This window comes from Saccoglossus kowalevskii, chromosome 8 (assembly GCF_978046115.1).
Source record: "Saccoglossus kowalevskii chromosome 8, keSacKowa6.1, whole genome shotgun sequence".
Taxonomy (NCBI): domain Eukaryota; kingdom Metazoa; phylum Hemichordata; class Enteropneusta; family Harrimaniidae; genus Saccoglossus; species Saccoglossus kowalevskii.
In genome coordinates, this window is record NC_140648.1 from 25,355,295 (window position 1) to 25,374,420 (window position 19,126).

Below are 19,126 nucleotides of genomic sequence, written 5' to 3' on the forward strand. Positions count from 1 at the left end.
AAAAACAATTACAACAAATACGACCTTGAAAGACAAATAGGAAATGACTTCGACTGACAAATATCTTAAATATATAGGAATTAACCCATTTCAGTGATTAGCTATACCATGAGTGCATATATGCATATAAGTACACCTAGTTATGTCATGACTACCGTATATGTTAAAGCGCAACTCCGCAAATCACCACGGAATTTCACTAGTGCGCCATGGAAAACGTAATTTGAATGACCTGTTCATCGTTTTCTACGTATAAAACCGTTATCAGAGGTGTTAATATTATGTGCACCATTGTCTGCCATGAAAGGCCGTATTGTTGCTAATATTTTGGATTAAGACTTTAATACACCTTTGATTTGACAGTCATTGGGGAACTTGTAGATGAGAATTACGGTTAAATCTTGCCAAACTCCATGATTCATTTATCAGCGGTACATCACCATACAATGCGATTTACATACTAATATATTAATAAAGTTTATATATCTGGATTTCTATAAATATATGACTGTTTATCTGTATGATATTCATAGCAATACCATCTGTTTTATGAACCAGTGGTCGACATCGTTTTTAAGTTGTTTTCAAGTGGCGGCATTTATATTGGGTATACATTTGAGTATGCACACGCTTAGTAGTAATGAATGAACAATGGTCATTTTTAAAGTATAAATACGAATAAATATATATAAAGATGAATTGTACATTTCAAAAGTTTGGGGTTACCAGTTTTCATTTCAAGAAACTCGTGATTAGATTTTAGAAAAAGAGGGTACTTTTGTCAGTTATAATGCTTGTAACAAGGGTTCCGACTGATATGTCAAATTGTTGAGTGGTGACATAATGTAAAAAATTATATGTCGTCAGTGACGAGATACTTTTTGTTATCCTGAATAATTTTAAAATCTGGGTTTTAAAAATAGATGAACAATACATTTAGTTTCATGGATATGTTCTCAAAATAAAAAAAATTGAATAATATTTGGCCAAATTTTGTCTAAATACAGTACTGTAACACACAAAAGAATGATGTTGCATGTTACTACAGCTCCATGATTGTACATAATTGCACCAATGAATACTGTCGTGTGATTTATGGTCAAATTTGGTAATCATTATGAGTAGACTTTGTCAATAAACATGACACCCCTTTGTGGATAGTCTGATATATATATATATATATATATATATATATATATATATATATATATATATATATATATATATATATATATATGGATATGCATGGTGATGGTGTCTATTCTACAATTACATAATCTAAATTATGGACGGTAAAACATCGATTAAAGTGTCGATGTATTTTTTTTTTAAACGTGAATAAGGAAATGAAAATATCGACATACTCTCGCCACGTGTATGCTTATGAGCATGATCACCTTCTATCTTTTATACGGCGTTCCAATCCGCAGTGTAATATCGATGAGCGTAATCGGCTGAGAAATTAATATGTATGTTAATAGTTTATTGAACACTCGTTTGTTAAAATTTAAATGTATAATTAAATAAATAGACAACGTGTCTCATGTAAATCAGATTGCAAATGGCCGTTCTTAAATCGCTTTGAACGTCCCAATGAATCCCGACATCTGAGGGCGTTGTGTAAACCATTCAACTTCGACCTCGTTCGCGGGAACTACAAATGTAGTCGGGAGGATGTTTGTTCCATTCAGACAGAATTCCAACAGATTGGAGGTGCTTCCCGGGTGACGGATTGAAAGCTGTGATTTGCAGTTGAACTTACACTGTGGTTGATCTGTGTCATCAAACATGTGTTTGAATTCAATCTCCATATTAGATCCGGCAGGGGTTTTCAAAGTAAAAGAACACCGTTTTCTCCGTGTGTTAGACAGAAAGTATCTGGGACTAGAAAACAGTCCCAATCCCATGCCATCTCGACATCCTTCGATCACTTGGTTACAACCTGACAACGAAGTAGTACATAGGCATTTAGGATGAAATCGTCACATCGTTATTCAGAACAATAACAAGATCTAAAACAAAGTGTAAACAATCCGTTCCATCATATTTTATCTGTCGCTGAAATCCAAAGGTAAATAAATAAATACCTAAGCAGAATATACATACCACCACAATTTTTCAAACTGAGAAAGTCGGTCCTTGTGGTCGCAGAGAGTGTGACGTCGAGAAAGTTCTCAGCTCTCAGTCTGCATGTAGATGTGTCATGGTTGTAGTCAAAGTGGTGACAGATAAAGCCTTCAGATGTCAGGCACGTTTCAGCACATTTGTCCAGCGTGATTGGTGAATAAATGTCACGTGGTACATCATCAAACGAGCTGCCATAGATAGGATTGAACAGCTCTACAGAGTCACCTGTAAATGTGGTAAGGGTAAGGGGTGTAAGGGTACTTATGAACTATGAACCGAAACTTAGTATGGTGGAATTCACTCAATGTAAAATACATAATTTGAGCTGTTATGCATAAGAATAAGTGTGTTTGTGTTTAAATTCACACGTTTGTCAATACATTAACCAATCGATTTAAGATCATATCACTTAAGTGTTTTTTGCCAGAAAGTGGTAAACACCAGTATAATCCTGAAATTCGTTGATTTTTCGGTTGCTTATATTTGACGGATAAACCCTCGTTGCATTAATGTGAGAAAACAAAAGTTTGTCTTTTGGCTGGCTAAAGTTTCACCGTTTTCTACGGCCATCCAATCATTGCTGGTGGATCGTATTAGTGTATAATGAGTAAATACGCATCTAACAGGATAATTCCCACGCCCATGCATTTCGACTATAAAGATCCAAACTGACAATTAAACCAACGGCAATAGAAAGATCTCTTTCTATTGTCTTTGATTAAACAAGTCTTTTATTTAATCAAACACAACTTTATTCATAGGTGTGACACGTGCTTCAATATTCACTCGCAAAATACGAATATTCACGGATTGTACAAGCGAAAGGCACATATTCTCAAATGTGTACTCGTATCTTCCTAGGTTGGATTAATTTTAAGTCGGTGCTTCTAAAGACAAAATAGTGCGTTGCGTAGAATCGTTTATTTACGTTTGGTTGCTTCTAATTATAGATGTACGAATGTGTTATATAATGTACCATATGCATGGGATCTTTTGAACATGATAAGGTAGAGACATTCAACTCACCACAGAACTTGGTGTCGGCTCCATCAGTACAGTACGGTATAGTAGAACTACATCGAAATTCAGAAGAGATACACTGTGTACTTTGGCAGGCGAATTCCTCCATATCATAGCAATCCAGAGTTCCTGAAATAAGGATAGCTTCTAACCACCATGCGTACTTGGCACATATTTTAATAAATTAGATGTCTAACACAGGTTTTTAAAAAGTTTCGCAATTGGGAAGGAGGTATAACAGCTTATAATTATAGTATTGGTATTTTAGAATTATTTTCATAGAAATACTCGTTGAATAAAACATTAATAGTATTCGTCAGAATTTCCGAAACATTTATGACAATTATAAGTACCCATCATCAACACATGTCACAAAGCACAATGTTTATGAATATCTTTAACATAGTATTCATATCCCGGTCAAATCGCAATTTGGTCCATTTTCTTGAAAAGTAGTTTGGTGACCATACTTTAATTTTTGAACAACAACATAACATAAAGCCGCATTGTAAAAGTCAAGCACAAATGATGTTATAACGTGAATGTTGTACTGTGTAATAAATAACAGACAGGAGGATTAACGATATGTGTATGTGGTATTAACTATCTGTTGTCAGGATACCAGATTTAAATGTTAATGAGACTAAACATATGTTTCATCAAAATCAAAACGTTTTTTGATGATATTCTGAACATGTTTACATACTTGATTCCGGATCCTCGCCATTAATAACGTTTTCGAGAAACCCACTATAAACAGAAGATGTTTTTGTAAGAATATCGGGATACCCAGAACCGCAGCCGAATCCGAAGCTGAAAATGCCAGCGAGAAACCATGGACCGCTATCATCTGTTTTACAACTGAGTGGCGAACCTCTGTCCCCCTGTTGAATGAACAGAGTTTACTATTACTTTCGACGTTAGCACATGATGGCCGTCTGTAAAACGTCATTTTTGTTTCCTATTATTTCAATCTCATTGTGTTCAACTACGTCTCGACTACGTTTAACTGCTGTAATTCATGCACAATTGTTAAACAACTAAAACCGAAAAATAGCATAATTCATAAAGAAAATGTTTGAAACTCAAAACGGATATGACGTACACATATTTATTTTCCTAACCTTCTCATACAATACAGATAACATTTATCAGTAGTGTGATAACCCGGCCCCCCACTCCCTATATTTAAGGGGGGTCTATGCTTGTTCCCTCATTTTTTTTTACCCCCCCCCCCTATCTAGGGAAAATAAGAAAATTTACCACCCCCCCTTTCACAGGCTTTTCCGATGAATTTCACCCCTATTTAGGAACTTTTCAGTCTAGAACTCCTTTTAAATCCCCCTTTTTGTATATCTCGAGAAGTGTTTTGAAATGCACCCACTTTTCTACGATTTTCTCGGGAAAATGTTCCCGAGACAGATCTCAAACAGTACCCTCTTTCCCGAGAATATGGGAACGCGCATGCGGCCCCCTATGGATCCTGAGGGGGGGGGGGCGGGTGTGATAACAGCCAGTGTCAGGTGAAAAGAGATAAAAACATATATCTTTAAGAACATAAACATGTTAAAAAATTAACCTTATTTATAGTCATTACACCAGAAAAGTGACAATGACGTCATCTGTATAAGAGTGCGATCTTATTTAACGAGCTCATTACATCTACCAAAAAAGGCATATTCGTAACACGTGCATGAATTCTACGGTCTTGAAATCCCTTGGTTTAATGATTAAACTATACATAAACTGTTATCATTCAGGATGGTATAAATGGGAAATTTGTCTGCAGCGATATCAATATAATTATGAAAATATAACTGAAATAGGTTGTTGTATTTAAATAGTTCAGTCATATGTCAGGGGGAATTTATATGTCTCTATATCACGTCTGCTTGTGGTACCGAACCGGGAAAGTCAATAGACGCACACAACGAAATACGTTTCAATAGCTAGTCTTTAGCCACATCGAGAAGTCCTCAAGGCAAACTGCCTCGTCGGGGTCTCTGCCCCGGACTGACCAAGACTCTCTCGCCTCGTGGAGCTCTCTTCGGGACCAAGGACTTAGACCATTTATTACGTATCAAAACTTAACCAATTACAAAGAAGTTTAAAGACTTAAGGCGTAACCTTCACACATTCAACTTGCCAATCACACTAAGTACTGGATACGTCATATCTTTTGATTAATCGTTCACTATATTAATAACTGCAAATATCAAACGTCAGAAATTAGTCCGGTTGGCGACGGTTATATCGTAATTAGTTCCAAATCACTGAGTCAAGTTCCGTCCAGGACCTGGCATGAGCCTAAATGATGACAGATATAACGCAGCCATTCACTGGTAACCAGCTAAATAAGTCGGACAACAGATACGCGAAAACTAATTCATGACACATAGATCATGCGATAAATTAAAAATAGTATGTTGGTTAAAGTTCATCATCATTAAAAAACAAGTGTAAACATAATTGCTGGTTCTCGCATCACTATCTCAAGTGCAAATACACAGCATACAAACACAATACAACGCATTATACACAAAAACCACGTAATTTCAACAAATCAAAAAAGCAAAAACAAAATTACACTATTAATACTTACAAAACAATATCCTTTGCTTCGTTCTCCTCCTACACACACGTGCTGTTCTGTGATTCTCGTAGTCGTCTGTGCGTACCTGCTACTGCACTCGCTGTTGCTAACAAACGATAACAATATTTCGTGAATCTGCTCAGGTCGATTGCCATAGTAACCTTGATAGGATAAGAATTAACCAGGTCATAGTACTATGTTAGTTATATGTGAATTCGTGTATAAATAATCCATATTACAGTAAAGTCGTAAATACACGTTTATTGTTTCTATGAAAATGGCTGATTATTTTTTCCAAATCTTGATGGCACTATAACGTAATTTACGAGGCATTCCAAATAAACATTGTCAGGATCCTTCATCATTGTATGTATGATACAATTTTTAATGAAAAATTTTAGTTTTGTATTAATACCATTCACTAAGTCTAAGTTAAATCAAGGATTTTCTAGAGAACTAGAGCTAAAAGGTTTTCAGTAGATATAATGAGCATGTGACGCAGATCATAGTCTGCTGGCGTGCACGTGATAATAAAATAAGTACCGATATTTACTATATGAAGGCCGCCATCCGCCATTCTACAAATTAACAAATGTTCACGTCATCCAACTCAGTAGCCAATATACGGTGGTCTTAAAGTTAGATGACAATTTCGGTTTCAACAACTTCGGGAAAGTGTTCTATGTTCTCAGTGTAATTAGGTGTTTGTATGCAAGGGACTTTTGAGCCAAAATGGAATACACGTGACCCTTTTCATAAATGCGCCCTCTGGTGACGAGGCACTCTATGACGTAAACGGTTGATATGAGAACCGTTAAGAACGTCGATATAACTTTAATCTTTAGTCACCCATCAATGAAGGTCACGTGTTCGAGAGATTTCACTATATTCTCGATGGTTACACAACTAAACACAGTTGACGATTTGAACGACATAGCCTTTAATCAATAACGTCATTTTGACGTCACGAAAGCGCTCCGTCACTAGAGGGCGCAAGCTATAGGAACGGTGTTTTGCGTCACTGGCTGGTATATTATTCGTAATTATAAAAACTGATAGCTTTAGATCAGTGCCTATAAATCAGTACTACGCATGTCTCACCTCTATTTGGAGACGTACTGCCATATCCCGTGAGCCAACATTCTTTGAAACTGTCGTAATCAACGTCATCCTCCACCAAACATACCGGCGTGAAGTCACCACTTGTTGACGCCGACAATTTTAGTAGACATGCGTCGTAGGCATATGTCGTGGCATCGTAGTTAGGATGGATTCGTATTTCATCCACGGTGAAAGATCTCATTACTGTGTCGTCCCCCTTGCCGAATACAACAGAGAACGCGCTCGTGTCCTTCCAATTCACCCTGTATTCATACAGTAATTTGTGTATAGTATAAGGGTTTATATAATGAGAGTAGCTGTGATTGAGCATTTGTGCACAGATCTAATATAGTCTAATGTGTTCTATTCTATTTCAAGTCACCTATCCTAGTCCAGTAAACTCTCTCACAGTATATCTAGTCTAGTCTAGCCCAATTTAGTCAAAACTGATCTAATGGTCTATTCTTATCCAACATTTTAATATACTAGTATATCGAGTGTGGTCTGGTCTAGTCTGGTCTGGTCTGGTCTGGTGTGTGGTCTTGTATGGGGTGTGTCTTCTTTTGCTCTATCTGGTTTAGTCTGATATATTCTGGTCTTTATGTTGACTTGTATGTGATATGTCCTGTTGTTCTGCCCTGTCTGGTCTAGTCTGGTCTGGTTTGGTCTAGCCTAGTTGTGAATGGTTTAGTTCAATTCACATATTTGACCATTCTTATGCTAATGGTAATCTATATGATTCAATGGAAGATGATATTAATATTCGGGTATCGGATTGCTGTTGGAATAAACCCCCTTTTACCTTTGTATATTTATTTATTTATTTATTTATTTATTTATTTATTTATTTATTTATTTATTTATTTATTTATTTATTTATTTATTTATTTATTTATTTATTTATTTGTTTGTTTGTTTATTTATTTATTTATTTATTTATTTATTTATTTATTTATTTATTTATTTATTGTAAGATTATTGTACTTACATGCACAGCACGCTGGTAACAGCCCATCTATCTGCTACCAAGGTAACTCCGCATAGATCTGCACCATTATATTGTAGAATTCCACTCCATGACCATTTATGTACATCTGATACTGCACTTCCACCAACAACACGCTTCGAAATGCTTTGCCCAGTGCCGCATTCTGAAACAGATAATACTCAATAATGTATGGATCATGTGATTAAAATCGAATTGTATTGGGTATTTTTTCTTTGTTATTCTTTTAATTGTTATTATTTTATTTTATATTTTCAAATCTTTCTTCTTAATTCTATTTTTTACTTTTCTGACAACGAACGCTAAAAGGTCTAAACAGATTAGTCAACTAATCAGAGAAGGCATGAATACAGCGATTATGTCCAACCATGGCTGTAAATAAAATTATAAAAATAACTAAAAAAACAAACGCATCAATAAGGGGATAATTAAAACAAAAAAGCCTAATTATACCCAGGGAGGGGGCGCATGGTCGATTACGGCGGGATATTTTATTCAGTTCATTAATTCATAACTTGTAAATCTGTAAGATAAGATATGCATACTCACTGTGCAGGATCTACTTTTTCAAAACTTCAAGGCTTTTTGAAAAGTTCTAAGCCACTCCCCCCCCCCCTCAAATTCAAATGGTCACAAATCTTAAGTTGCCATAAGAACGCGAATAATTTACAATAATTTTAATAACATTGACTATTCAATTTTTAAATCATCAGATTTCCACCACTGTGTGTTCAGGAGTTGCTAGCTACGTTCACGCTTGTTATTTAGTTATATTCACTGCTGCCGCTATATGCGACGCAGATAACAAAAATCATTTGGTTTCCATGGTAACATAATTATGTAAACTATACTGTGAGCTTAACAACTCAGAGTTGCCCGCATGTCTGCATTGTGACCGAATTGTGTTTACACATTCTACGAGCATGTTATTTATTTGATTAATAGCCAGAAATGTAGCTATACGTTTCAATGATTGATGTAGCTGCCAATCGGTCGCCATTTTGTTTGGAGAACACATATTGTTTTTCTGTTTAAATTACTGGTTTACTGCCCTTGTGCAATTAAAGATGCAATATGGATGAATATATTGTTGTTTGATATGACATGTTTATAGCGGACGCAATCGAATTTCCGTACGGGTATCTTGTAACTTCCCTGGGGTCCTTATCAATGTATAACCGCATCGACTTCCCCCAGACGGCAATACGACTGCAAATAATATTTGTACGCCTTTGTTTAGATACAACAATATTGTAATATGAAAACAGATCTTAACATGTCCATATTACGTACCTAGACAAAATTAATTAAACAAGTGGCGCCAAGGGAAGTGAGATTTTCACAAAAATTAGAAAATCGTTTTTATAACATTAGATCATTGGATAGCGTCAATAACAAAGTCCCTCCCTATATTGCAATATTCATAGTTACTTTCCAAGGGAGTTCGCCAACTGTACGAATCCTTTTTGCGCTTGCTGTAAAGACCACATTAAATTATAATTTATCCTAAAATATGAATATTGTTTTGCAGCTCACTGTATAATATTCGTTCGATGAAAAATTAATAACACTGGCACACATATGCAAGAAATGTTTTTTGCACGTATTAAAACAATCAGCGCAATACGAAATGTCATTGTTTCATGGGAGGAATACTCAACTGCGTGTCACAAAAGACACGTTTTTTTTTTCGTGTCCAATGTATTCATCAACATGCAGTATGAGACAGCATTATTAAATTATATTTATTATTTCCATTCCTCGGGGAAACCGTCACTAATCCAAAGGGGTGGAAAAACAAAATAATTACAGACATGGATCATGGATCATACAAATCAGTGTAACACTTGATAAAGACATGCGCAGAGTAATAGATACTAAAAATACTTACACTAGATAATACACTCGATACAAAGTTTTGCCAAGACACGAATTATTTCATTATATAGATATAAGCGTCATTTTAGTGATTGGAAACCGACTAGCATTGGTTTTATCAAACAGGGTTTTTTATACTAATTCGTCATATTCGACAGATGTAAAGAAAGTATATGAAAGTACGTTTTATTTTCTGCTGCATTTTCCCACCAGGAATACATTACATTTGCTTTGGGAGTAGTATGTTAGATACCTGTATGATTTGAACTACTATGTTTACTGAGGACATGTCTCATAACAAATTTGTTTTAAATTGCTGAAAATTCTTAATTTATTTTCACAGTTTAACATATTGCGACGTCCTCGCCCGACCTATGATGGTGAGTACAGTACGTGGACACGGATAGATGTGTTCTCATCTCGCGTAACTACTCGTGTGCATGTGATCAATTCCACATTCTGCACTGACGCAATCGTATGTTATACTGTGAGTATTATTCGTTCAGTACACGGAAGCATTTATGAACTAGGGAAAAGAACCAGGTGATCTAATAATACTGTACAACACTGTGTTTTCTGGAATTATTTTATTTGTTGCAAAAACGACACTTGCAGTTTGGCCATTTTTGAAGTTCATTTTCAGTGTTTGTTCATCAGTTGAATGTAAATATAGGAAAACAGTATTTTCACTGGATTTTATTTTCCTCAATCATCCTTTATAAAATAGCAAAAATAAATGATTTTACAGCAGTTACTTGTGTGGTAACACATTCAAGTTGCTAGACCAACAATTGTTTGAGATACTAGTAGCTCAATAGACCATTTTCCGTACACTGCGAAAATCACGCGTTATGCGTGAAATCGAACGTAACAACAGGACAAACAAAGGTCATAGCGTCGTAGTGGCGTCAAACATCGCGTGGGATTCGACAAACGCGAAAGTATTTTGGGGGACATTTCCATGCTTAATAATGTGCTGTCCACATTTGATGATAGGCAATTTCGATTAAGTAAGGTTATTCGGAAGCAATATTCCTCTGTCGAAGATCGGCCGGTCAATGTAAGCTACGAAATAAAGAAATTCTAGTTCAAAATCAAATCGTTCGATTTTTGCGGCAGACGTTCGACGCGCGTCTTTCATGCATCTCGCGAGATCTCGCAATTGTACGGAAAATCACCTATTATTGTAAATGATGCAACAAAGAACACAAGTTTTCACATTGTCAGGGCACATGAATTCTTATTCAAAAAAAAAATGAAAATACGAGTTATTCGATTGACTGATTTAATAACGTGTAAATAAATTGAAAGTTTACTTGTGCCACATCCATAACACAATTGTCGATCAACTGAGATGAGAAAAATAATAAAACTTCCGAATGTTGCCGTGTATATTCGCAGAGTTCTTGAAAATAAGGCGGGGTAGTGAAGTTTTTCAAATAAGATTTGGTGCGAAACACTACATCCATGCGAGAAACCAAAAGAACGGATTTGCCGGCATCATGTGATAGGCGTGGCGACACATTAAAGGAGATGCGGTGAGTAAACTTAATTTAGTCGTTACCGTGACGTGAACACCAAGAACTCATTCAAAGCGTTTTGTAGCTTGATTATTATTGTACATTTGAAACAGGTTGCAACACTATTATCAATAACAGAAGTCACTAACAAATCTTACATGAACCACGGCCTTCCGCGCGACATCTGAAGCTTCTTTTCACACCGGGAAGTTACGTTGATTACGTTTTTGGTGTCATTCCAGGTCATCTGTAACTTGTTCACGCAATTTGTGAAGTTTTAAAGTGACAGTAAATGCCAGATTTAAATGAAACATAACATGTTGTTGTAATACCTTTCAAAATATGATACTAGGAATATATAAAACTGCCATTCAAGCATTAAAAAAAACGTTTAAAACGAGGCTGGCGTTTTATAAAACAAAATGACGAAGCATCATGTAAATACGCAACTACATAACCGATTACAAGGAATGGGTAAAAAAAAAGATGAAACATTATACCAAAACGAACAAATATCAAAGCGAAAGGATGAAACAGAAACAAACTTATTACAATGCGTTTGTAACTTAAGAGCTGATAACGTATACAGTTTAAGGTAGAAGCCTAATCATAATTTTTGAGAAAATTGGTCATAAATCGCATGACAATGTTTTCTTGTTTATTATGTAAAAACACGGAACTATTGGCCCATGGCAACATGAAATAACATTTTTTCGTGTTTTACAGTGACGTATTTTGAGAAACTTGTCCTATTATTTTGCAAAAAATGCTATTTTTAGAACTAGTACCATAGAATACAGTGTTAAAAAAATTGCATTTTTTGACACTTTTTAAAACCCAGAATTTTTAAATATATAATATATGACAATATATAATTTTTTCAGCCTACGTCACCATGCTACAATTTGAGATATGGCATAATATCTCTGCCATCGGGACCCATGGTAAAAGCACTATAATGCTGCCAAAATGGCCATTATTCACTAAAACAAAATCATCATTTTCGGGAAAATTAAGCTGGTCAATATCCTTATATTGCCCGGATGCACAATTTATTGGGAAATGAATAAATTCTGGGTTTGTGAAATCATGAGTAGACTTTTCTACCTTAACATAATACATACTATTAGCGCTGGTGCATGGCATAACACTCATTCTATTGCGTAAACATGGTAACTTTGAACACTGTTTCGTAGATTTGTAGTTTTGCTATCTAACCGTTATGTTTACGTACATTGATTTGTTAGAATTTTGAGTAAACAAACAATTTATTTGACATGCGTTCTAAACGTCGCGTGGGACCCATGTCGAACGTCACGTGACAGTCACCGCTCTTCAATTTCATATAATTAACAACTCCGTTGTCTATAATGCTATACACTAAACTGACATTTACGATCAAACTTTGTATGAAAGACGGATCTGTGTGTTTGCACAAAGCATTTTAACCAAAATACATATTTGTGTACACTAAACTTCAAGTTCTAATAATCCGAGAATCCGATGCGAATGCGGTGTAGTCTTACCTTGTTGTTCCGTGTACGGTGGTAAAAGTACGACCAACAAAAATCCAAACAACAGTGACACGGTGTTCATCATTGCACCGACTTTTCAGAGACGAGGTTACCGACAACTTGCCTATATACCTATATACCTATATATTACGCAATCTGGACTAGGCGTCGTCGCCAATAGTTACTGAGCATGCGTATAACTCAAAAAGCTTTGTCGGCTAATTGCGTGCGTGGGAAGACTAACACGGTGAGCAATCAGATGAGACGAGAGACTGTAAAAACGTACCATACCAGGATAAGAGTATAATGGAGACAGCCAAGAAAAAAAATCTAATTATATTCCTACATTTTATTGTAATACGATTCATTCAAGGTGACTGGGTAGGAACAATTTTCGGGCAATATAATTTTACAACTTTGTACGCGTATGTGTTAAGGGTAAAGTAACAACGACGACAGGCAATAAAGAAAAGACTTGGAATAATAGGTTCAACGTACAGAAAATCCACCTTTTGGAAATAACGACGACAACATCATTTTATTAGCAGTTTCGCGATTGTGATAGAAGATTACTGCTTTGTGATTCGTACGTGGAGTCATTAACTCAATTTCAAAGACATAGTGTCACTTTTATCTGAACCCTCCCTTCCAATCACCCTTATGTACACACGCGAAAATCGTAAATCGCAACCTCTTCTCGGTTTGGTCGCGTTCTCCGTCTATGGCGTGGGGTATAATGGTATGATATAGTTTCCATCATTGAATACCTTGATAGCATGTTCTTAGGCATTGACTAAATTACAATTCTGTAAATTTGTCTTTTTTTACTAATTTTAACGTGACGGTTATTTTTTTTAGTAATAATACTTAACTTTATTTCAAGTAGACAATTTGTTCGACCTTGAAGTCGAATTTCGATCTTTCGAAGTGTCGGCGTATTTAATCCAAATTTGTTCTCTAACACATGGTTATAAAAACGAGTTTTAAAACTGTTCAGGAGGGCAGCTTGTCTGTTGTTAGATCATTGAACACAGAAGACTCCTATCAAATTCTGCCCTTATTCTTCACAAGTGAAAACTGTGTTTCGAGCAAGAAATTATTGAATGTAAGCTCCAGTCAAAGACATTTCGTAACACCATAATCAATATAACGCATAAACACTCGTTAACGGTAACCATATATTGTTTTGAATTTAGTTGGGTATGATGATCATATTTTATTATTTCCAGTAAAGCAAGCAATTTCAGGATTTGGTGATATAACTTTATGATCAATATTTGATTCATATTATGTTAAAGCTTTGATTTACGGAAGCGAAATTTTGGGAATTCTTTTTAGATAACGAAATTGAAATATAAAATAAATTTCGTCGTTTCGTTCAAAAGTCTTCTCCAACTCACCAATATTTTGCGCAAGGATCTCCGTCGCAAGTGATATGAACGTAAAACATTTGTTATTTACAGTAGGTATACGTAAAGTTAGAAGTATTATTGATCGGTTTATGACGTTGGAGATATTGACATGCAAGAATGACAGAATAATTTAACACAATCTCCAAAATTGTCCACTCTCTTTAAGTTTAAAACTTTTGGTCAAGAAAATTATTTAAATATAATTGCAATGTTTCTTGTCGAATAAACTAGAATTCGAATTTCATCCCACAATTTACAGACATCTCCACAACAGGCAAATCAAAGCCAGGATAAATTCTATGTTTGTATGGGTTGCCTTTTTTTATCAGACACGCGCGCATTAACAACGTTTTTAACATTTGACAAATTTATATCATTAATGAACCCAACAAGTGTACTCATATATACTAAAAACTTTTCTGAATTCATTTATCATGCCATGATTGAACGTGCTGATGCAACCTAGAAAAAAAATATGTTCACATATATATAGTGCTATGGTAACAGTACTCAACTTTTTTCAAGGTCACACTGACCCAGAACCACCGCAAAATAATCAACAGTGGGTAAAATGAATATTAAAGTGTCATGAGTACAGACATGTAAAAGAAAAAAACATACGTCTAAATAATGATAATTTACTAATCAGAGAATTTATATATTTCGTCCACGATAAAGAGTTATTTAAAATAAGTCCAAGAAGTTGCTCAAGTCCGACATAGGAGACATATCGTCGTGACATCGCCATGAACTTCAGACCTCACATAATACACCCTGACACTTGGATGGGGATGGGGGTACCGAGCCTTTTAACAGCAATGATTCCCGGTAATATACCGAATTTTTGCTGTAATGTTCAACTGTTTGTAAACTAAGAAATCATTCCATTTGGAAGAGGGAGGTGAAAAATCTGATTCAGGTTGATTCTATAGAGTCGTGCATAATTCGTAACTTGTAAACTGATTGTACTGATGCCCATTTCAACACACAGACACGACTCCTGCCAAGTGCGCATGTCTATAAATCCACTCGTGGTATTCTTCAGTACATGTTGAATAAAAAAAAAACGGTAATGATAAATAAAATATCGCATCAGTTAACTTGTGTCTACAACCATTCACGCGATAAAATAATCTAGAAGTCATACACATGGTTATCGTATGTACACCATGATGGTATCATAGTTCAGTGAAATTATTAACGCTTGCCAGGTGGACAACCGTTAATGGAATGGAATTTTTCTTACTCGTTATATGAGTTTTTGTTTTCGCTTCAATAATATCGCCAAGTACGTATGAAATAAATGATATTATTTCTGTGATGCATTCCAGGTAGATTTAAATGTAATTACCATGCAATGTATCATGGACCGTGCCTTAAATCACGGCTCAGTGGGCCGTTGAATAATAATGTATTTTTTTTAATGAAACGATATTTCAAGCTATCGGTGTATTCCGGTATACACGAATAAAATGAACGAAGAAAAGTTGATTCGTGTGCGTGACCCCACTAGTTTGCCGTCGTAAGTGTGACGAAGACTATTTATACTTGTAAGACTACTAGTAAGTAGTTACATAATTTGCACCCTCTGCCGACGACAGCAATCCCAAGACAAGTAGCCAGATTTCATTTCGCGTCACAGTGATTTGTCTAGACCAATCAAATAAGAGAACTCCGAGACGATGACAATCACTGATACAATTTTGACAATGTTACCAAAGACGCATATTTAAATAGAAAATTAACGTTGCATTCCATATTGTGTATCATGATGGCTGTACTATGAAGACATTGCAATAAATAAAAGAGGATTTGGCAAATTCAGATAAAAAATAAAGAAAAGAGACAAGATATACGTTTTTAGCCTATTTTTTAATTATGTATTGAGCAAGGGCGACATTTGAACACACGTGGATAAATCAACATCAATACTTTACAATTGAAAAATTAATATTTGGTCGATTTTGGTCGATTTTTATTATACTGAATAACCATAATCATCATTACTATAAGTGATAATGCATATCGCCATGTGTTATTCAATTGGAGACGCAAAGATATACAAGTTTTGCTTAGTAGAAATAAATTAAAAGAATAGCGTAAAAACGAAGCCCCAATACGCGACCTGGTTTAAAGTAGCACGAAAGTCTATGATTTTTTTTTTACATTTTGCAAATAGATTGCTAATTTCTATACAAAGTCATATGGGAAATACTGGGGTGTAGATCACCGATAGATGAACGTGATATTCCTATCGCCGGCCTCCGTCCGTCTAGGAAGACGATGGGTTGCGCCATGATATGGTTGAACTTGAGCAGCGTCTGTGGTGGCTGTACTGTAGAGCCCGATCCTCGAGTGATAGTCACTGTCACAGTCCCCGCAGATGAAAACTGAGTTGTCGAGTGAGCTGGTAGATGCTTTACTCCTCAGTCGCTTCTGTCGCTGTCTTTCGTGTCTGTTCTCCTCCGCGCCCGTGATACTACTGTATGTAGATTTCGTCACGGTAGTTAATACATGGGAATCTATTGGAAAAAATAAATTAAGACCCGTTCAATTTAAAAAAAAAAACTTTTCGAGGCAATGAAAGAATGTGTCTAGGAACTACGCAATGTTCAGTGAGAAGGGAGCAAGGGGAAAGCTAGTACAGGTTACAGGAAATAAAAAAATGCATTTTACGTTTTTTACAGGTCTGGATATCAAATTGAAAGTTCCATTTACAGTAAAAAATAGGTTTTTACACTTTACAAACAAAGCAAATTCCTAATTACATTTTTATAATATACTTGATAATTTGTGTTTAAGAATCAAAATTGAAAATTGCGTACGAATTACGACATTTAATTTGGAAAATGCTTTTGATTTACACAAAAATAAGATCTTTGTACAAATTACGGACGAATAAAATAGCTAATTACATTTTACAACTCGCCCATGTCTACGAATTTACGTTTTTTATTTATTTAAATACCATTATTACGAAAATAAAAACAATTGATTACAGATTACGAAAATAATCCTTTGCCGACCCTCAAGTGAAGAAACCCCTTTGGTTATCTCATGTGATGCAAGTTGTCGTCACTGATTTGCATACCAACATATGTGATTCGTCAGAAGTCACAGCGATCAACGACTCGTTACCATGTTACATTCTGATTGGCCAGTGTGAATTTAGTGAACGAGGTTTGCGTCAACAAATTTCCAGTTACCATGTAGGTGTAGCTAACAGCGCCATCTGTAGTAAACGGTGGATGAGACATAAGTCATCAATAGAGGGCAGTAATCCAGTGGTGCTTGTTAAGATGTGTCAACTTGAATCGAATGTTTATTAACTATCGTCGTACCTAGACGATATATGTGGACCGTTTTATCTTTTTTGCGTGATCACTATTATTGAATTCATGTTTAAAAGCACATCTACATGTTCACAAGTAAATTATTTTGATATTTCTCGATCGTTTTGTTATTTATGTACTCTCAGCATTGAAACTGTCAATGGTTTTGTTTTGATGAATATTCATTCCGACTTCATTAGCAGTTTACCACATTGTACTCACGTGGACATTAAAGAGGGGGTCAAAGGGGTATCTGGTACATGTTATAGGGAAAAAACAGCATTTTACGTGTTTACAGGAAATAAAATGAAAGTTCCATTTACAGTAAAAAATTGGGGTTTACACTTTACAGATAAAGCAAATTCCTATTTACATTTTATATTTTTATAATATTTTTCATAATTTGAGTTTAAGAATCAAAATTGGAAATTGCATACGAATTACGACATTTAATGTGGAAAATGCTTCACACGCTTACAAAAAACGATCTTTGTACAAATTACGAACGAATAAAATAACTGATTACATTTTACACCTTGCCCATGTCTACGAATTTACATTTTTTTATTTATTTAAATTACATTATTACGGAAATAAAAACAATTGATTTCAGCTTACGAAAATACCGCTTGCCGACGCTCATTAAATATAATAATGGGTAATTATTCTACCAATATACATGTGTCAGTTTAGCCATTCATTCGACCACATAGTTCTGTGGTGTGATGTGAATGTTCCTGTATTTCTATCACCAATATATGGTAGGTTAGGTACATACGTACAATTTATCTGACTTCTTTGAATTATATCACGTTACCGAGAGCTTGAGCGTGGAGTAGGCAGTTGCATGTTGCCTATATTCCAAAGGAGTTTGCTTTGGTGCTCTTTAAGAGAACCATCCTTTAGTAAACCTTTCCCCTGTACTATTTTTCCTGTATTTTACATTTTCAAAGGAGTGGAATGTTATCAATCAATAACAGAAATCTGTGGTATGACATATTTCCAATAAAAAAACTCTTCTCTTATTTTATACTAAGGCTGTTTATCAAATTTTGCGTTGAGAATGGTTGCCCTGATTATGGATAACAACATGTATACTGATTGTGGGTGAAAAGAACAACATTAGTATATAAGCCAGAGCCCCAATATGAAAACATTAAATTATATTTATCAGTGATTTTAAACATTTTACACTTATTTTTTGTTTTGTTTACTACTCATGACTTTGTGCAAATGATCATAATTAAGTTACGTATATCTATGCTAGCAATGATAGCACACGGATTGAAATACAGATAGACCATGTCCAGATGTTGCCAATATCATGTGTGCCTTGGCTGACAATTGAATGAGTTATAATATCCAAACATATTAGCCGTAAAGATGACCAAAAAAACAACAATTAAAAACTCAAATACTGGATTATATACGATTAAGTAAATTAATTGACTTTCATAACTTCAAAGTTCACTTCAAAAGTTGCCTAGATGTCTTTAAAATGGGATTATATAATCCATACTATGTTATGGAGGACAAATTACGATTATTCAACTTTATTTATCTAGTTTGAAGACAATACGTTTTATTTTTTTTCGAGAAAATTATAAATCAGATAAAATGATG

The 19,126-nt window shown here is 35.1% G+C and overlaps 1 protein-coding gene across 1 annotated transcript; it reads right to left on the bottom strand.

Annotated features, from left to right (window-relative positions):
* Nucleotides 1–1,462: 1,462 nt before the first annotated feature.
* On the bottom strand, nucleotides 1,463–12,868 carry LOC100372165 (uncharacterized). The gene is made up of 8 exons (XM_002734580.3): nucleotides 12,772–12,868; nucleotides 7,830–7,992; nucleotides 6,842–7,104; nucleotides 5,750–5,901; nucleotides 3,854–4,031; nucleotides 3,154–3,276; nucleotides 2,107–2,352; nucleotides 1,463–1,942 (listed from the first exon to the last, which is right to left on the bottom strand). Exons 1-8 carry the CDS (start codon nucleotides 12,842–12,844, stop codon nucleotides 1,572–1,574), a joined length of 1,569 nt encoding a protein of 522 aa, XP_002734626.3. The 5' UTR covers nucleotides 12,845–12,868; the 3' UTR covers nucleotides 1,463–1,571.
* Between the last annotated feature and the right edge of the window lie 6,258 nt (nucleotides 12,869–19,126).

Coding starts and splice junctions, on each gene's coding strand:
- LOC100372165 (XM_002734580.3), bottom strand. CDS start 12,844: ATGATGAACACCGTGTCACTGTTGTTTGGATTTTTGTTGGTCGTACTT. Junction 4,032..5,749: donor GAAGCAAAGGATATTGTTTT/GTAAGTATTAAT, acceptor TTCATTCAACAG/GGGGACAGAGGTTCGCCACT. Junction 1,943..2,106: donor CAGTTTGAAAAATTGTGGTG/GTATGTATATTC, acceptor CTTCGTTGTCAG/GTTGTAACCAAGTGATCGAA.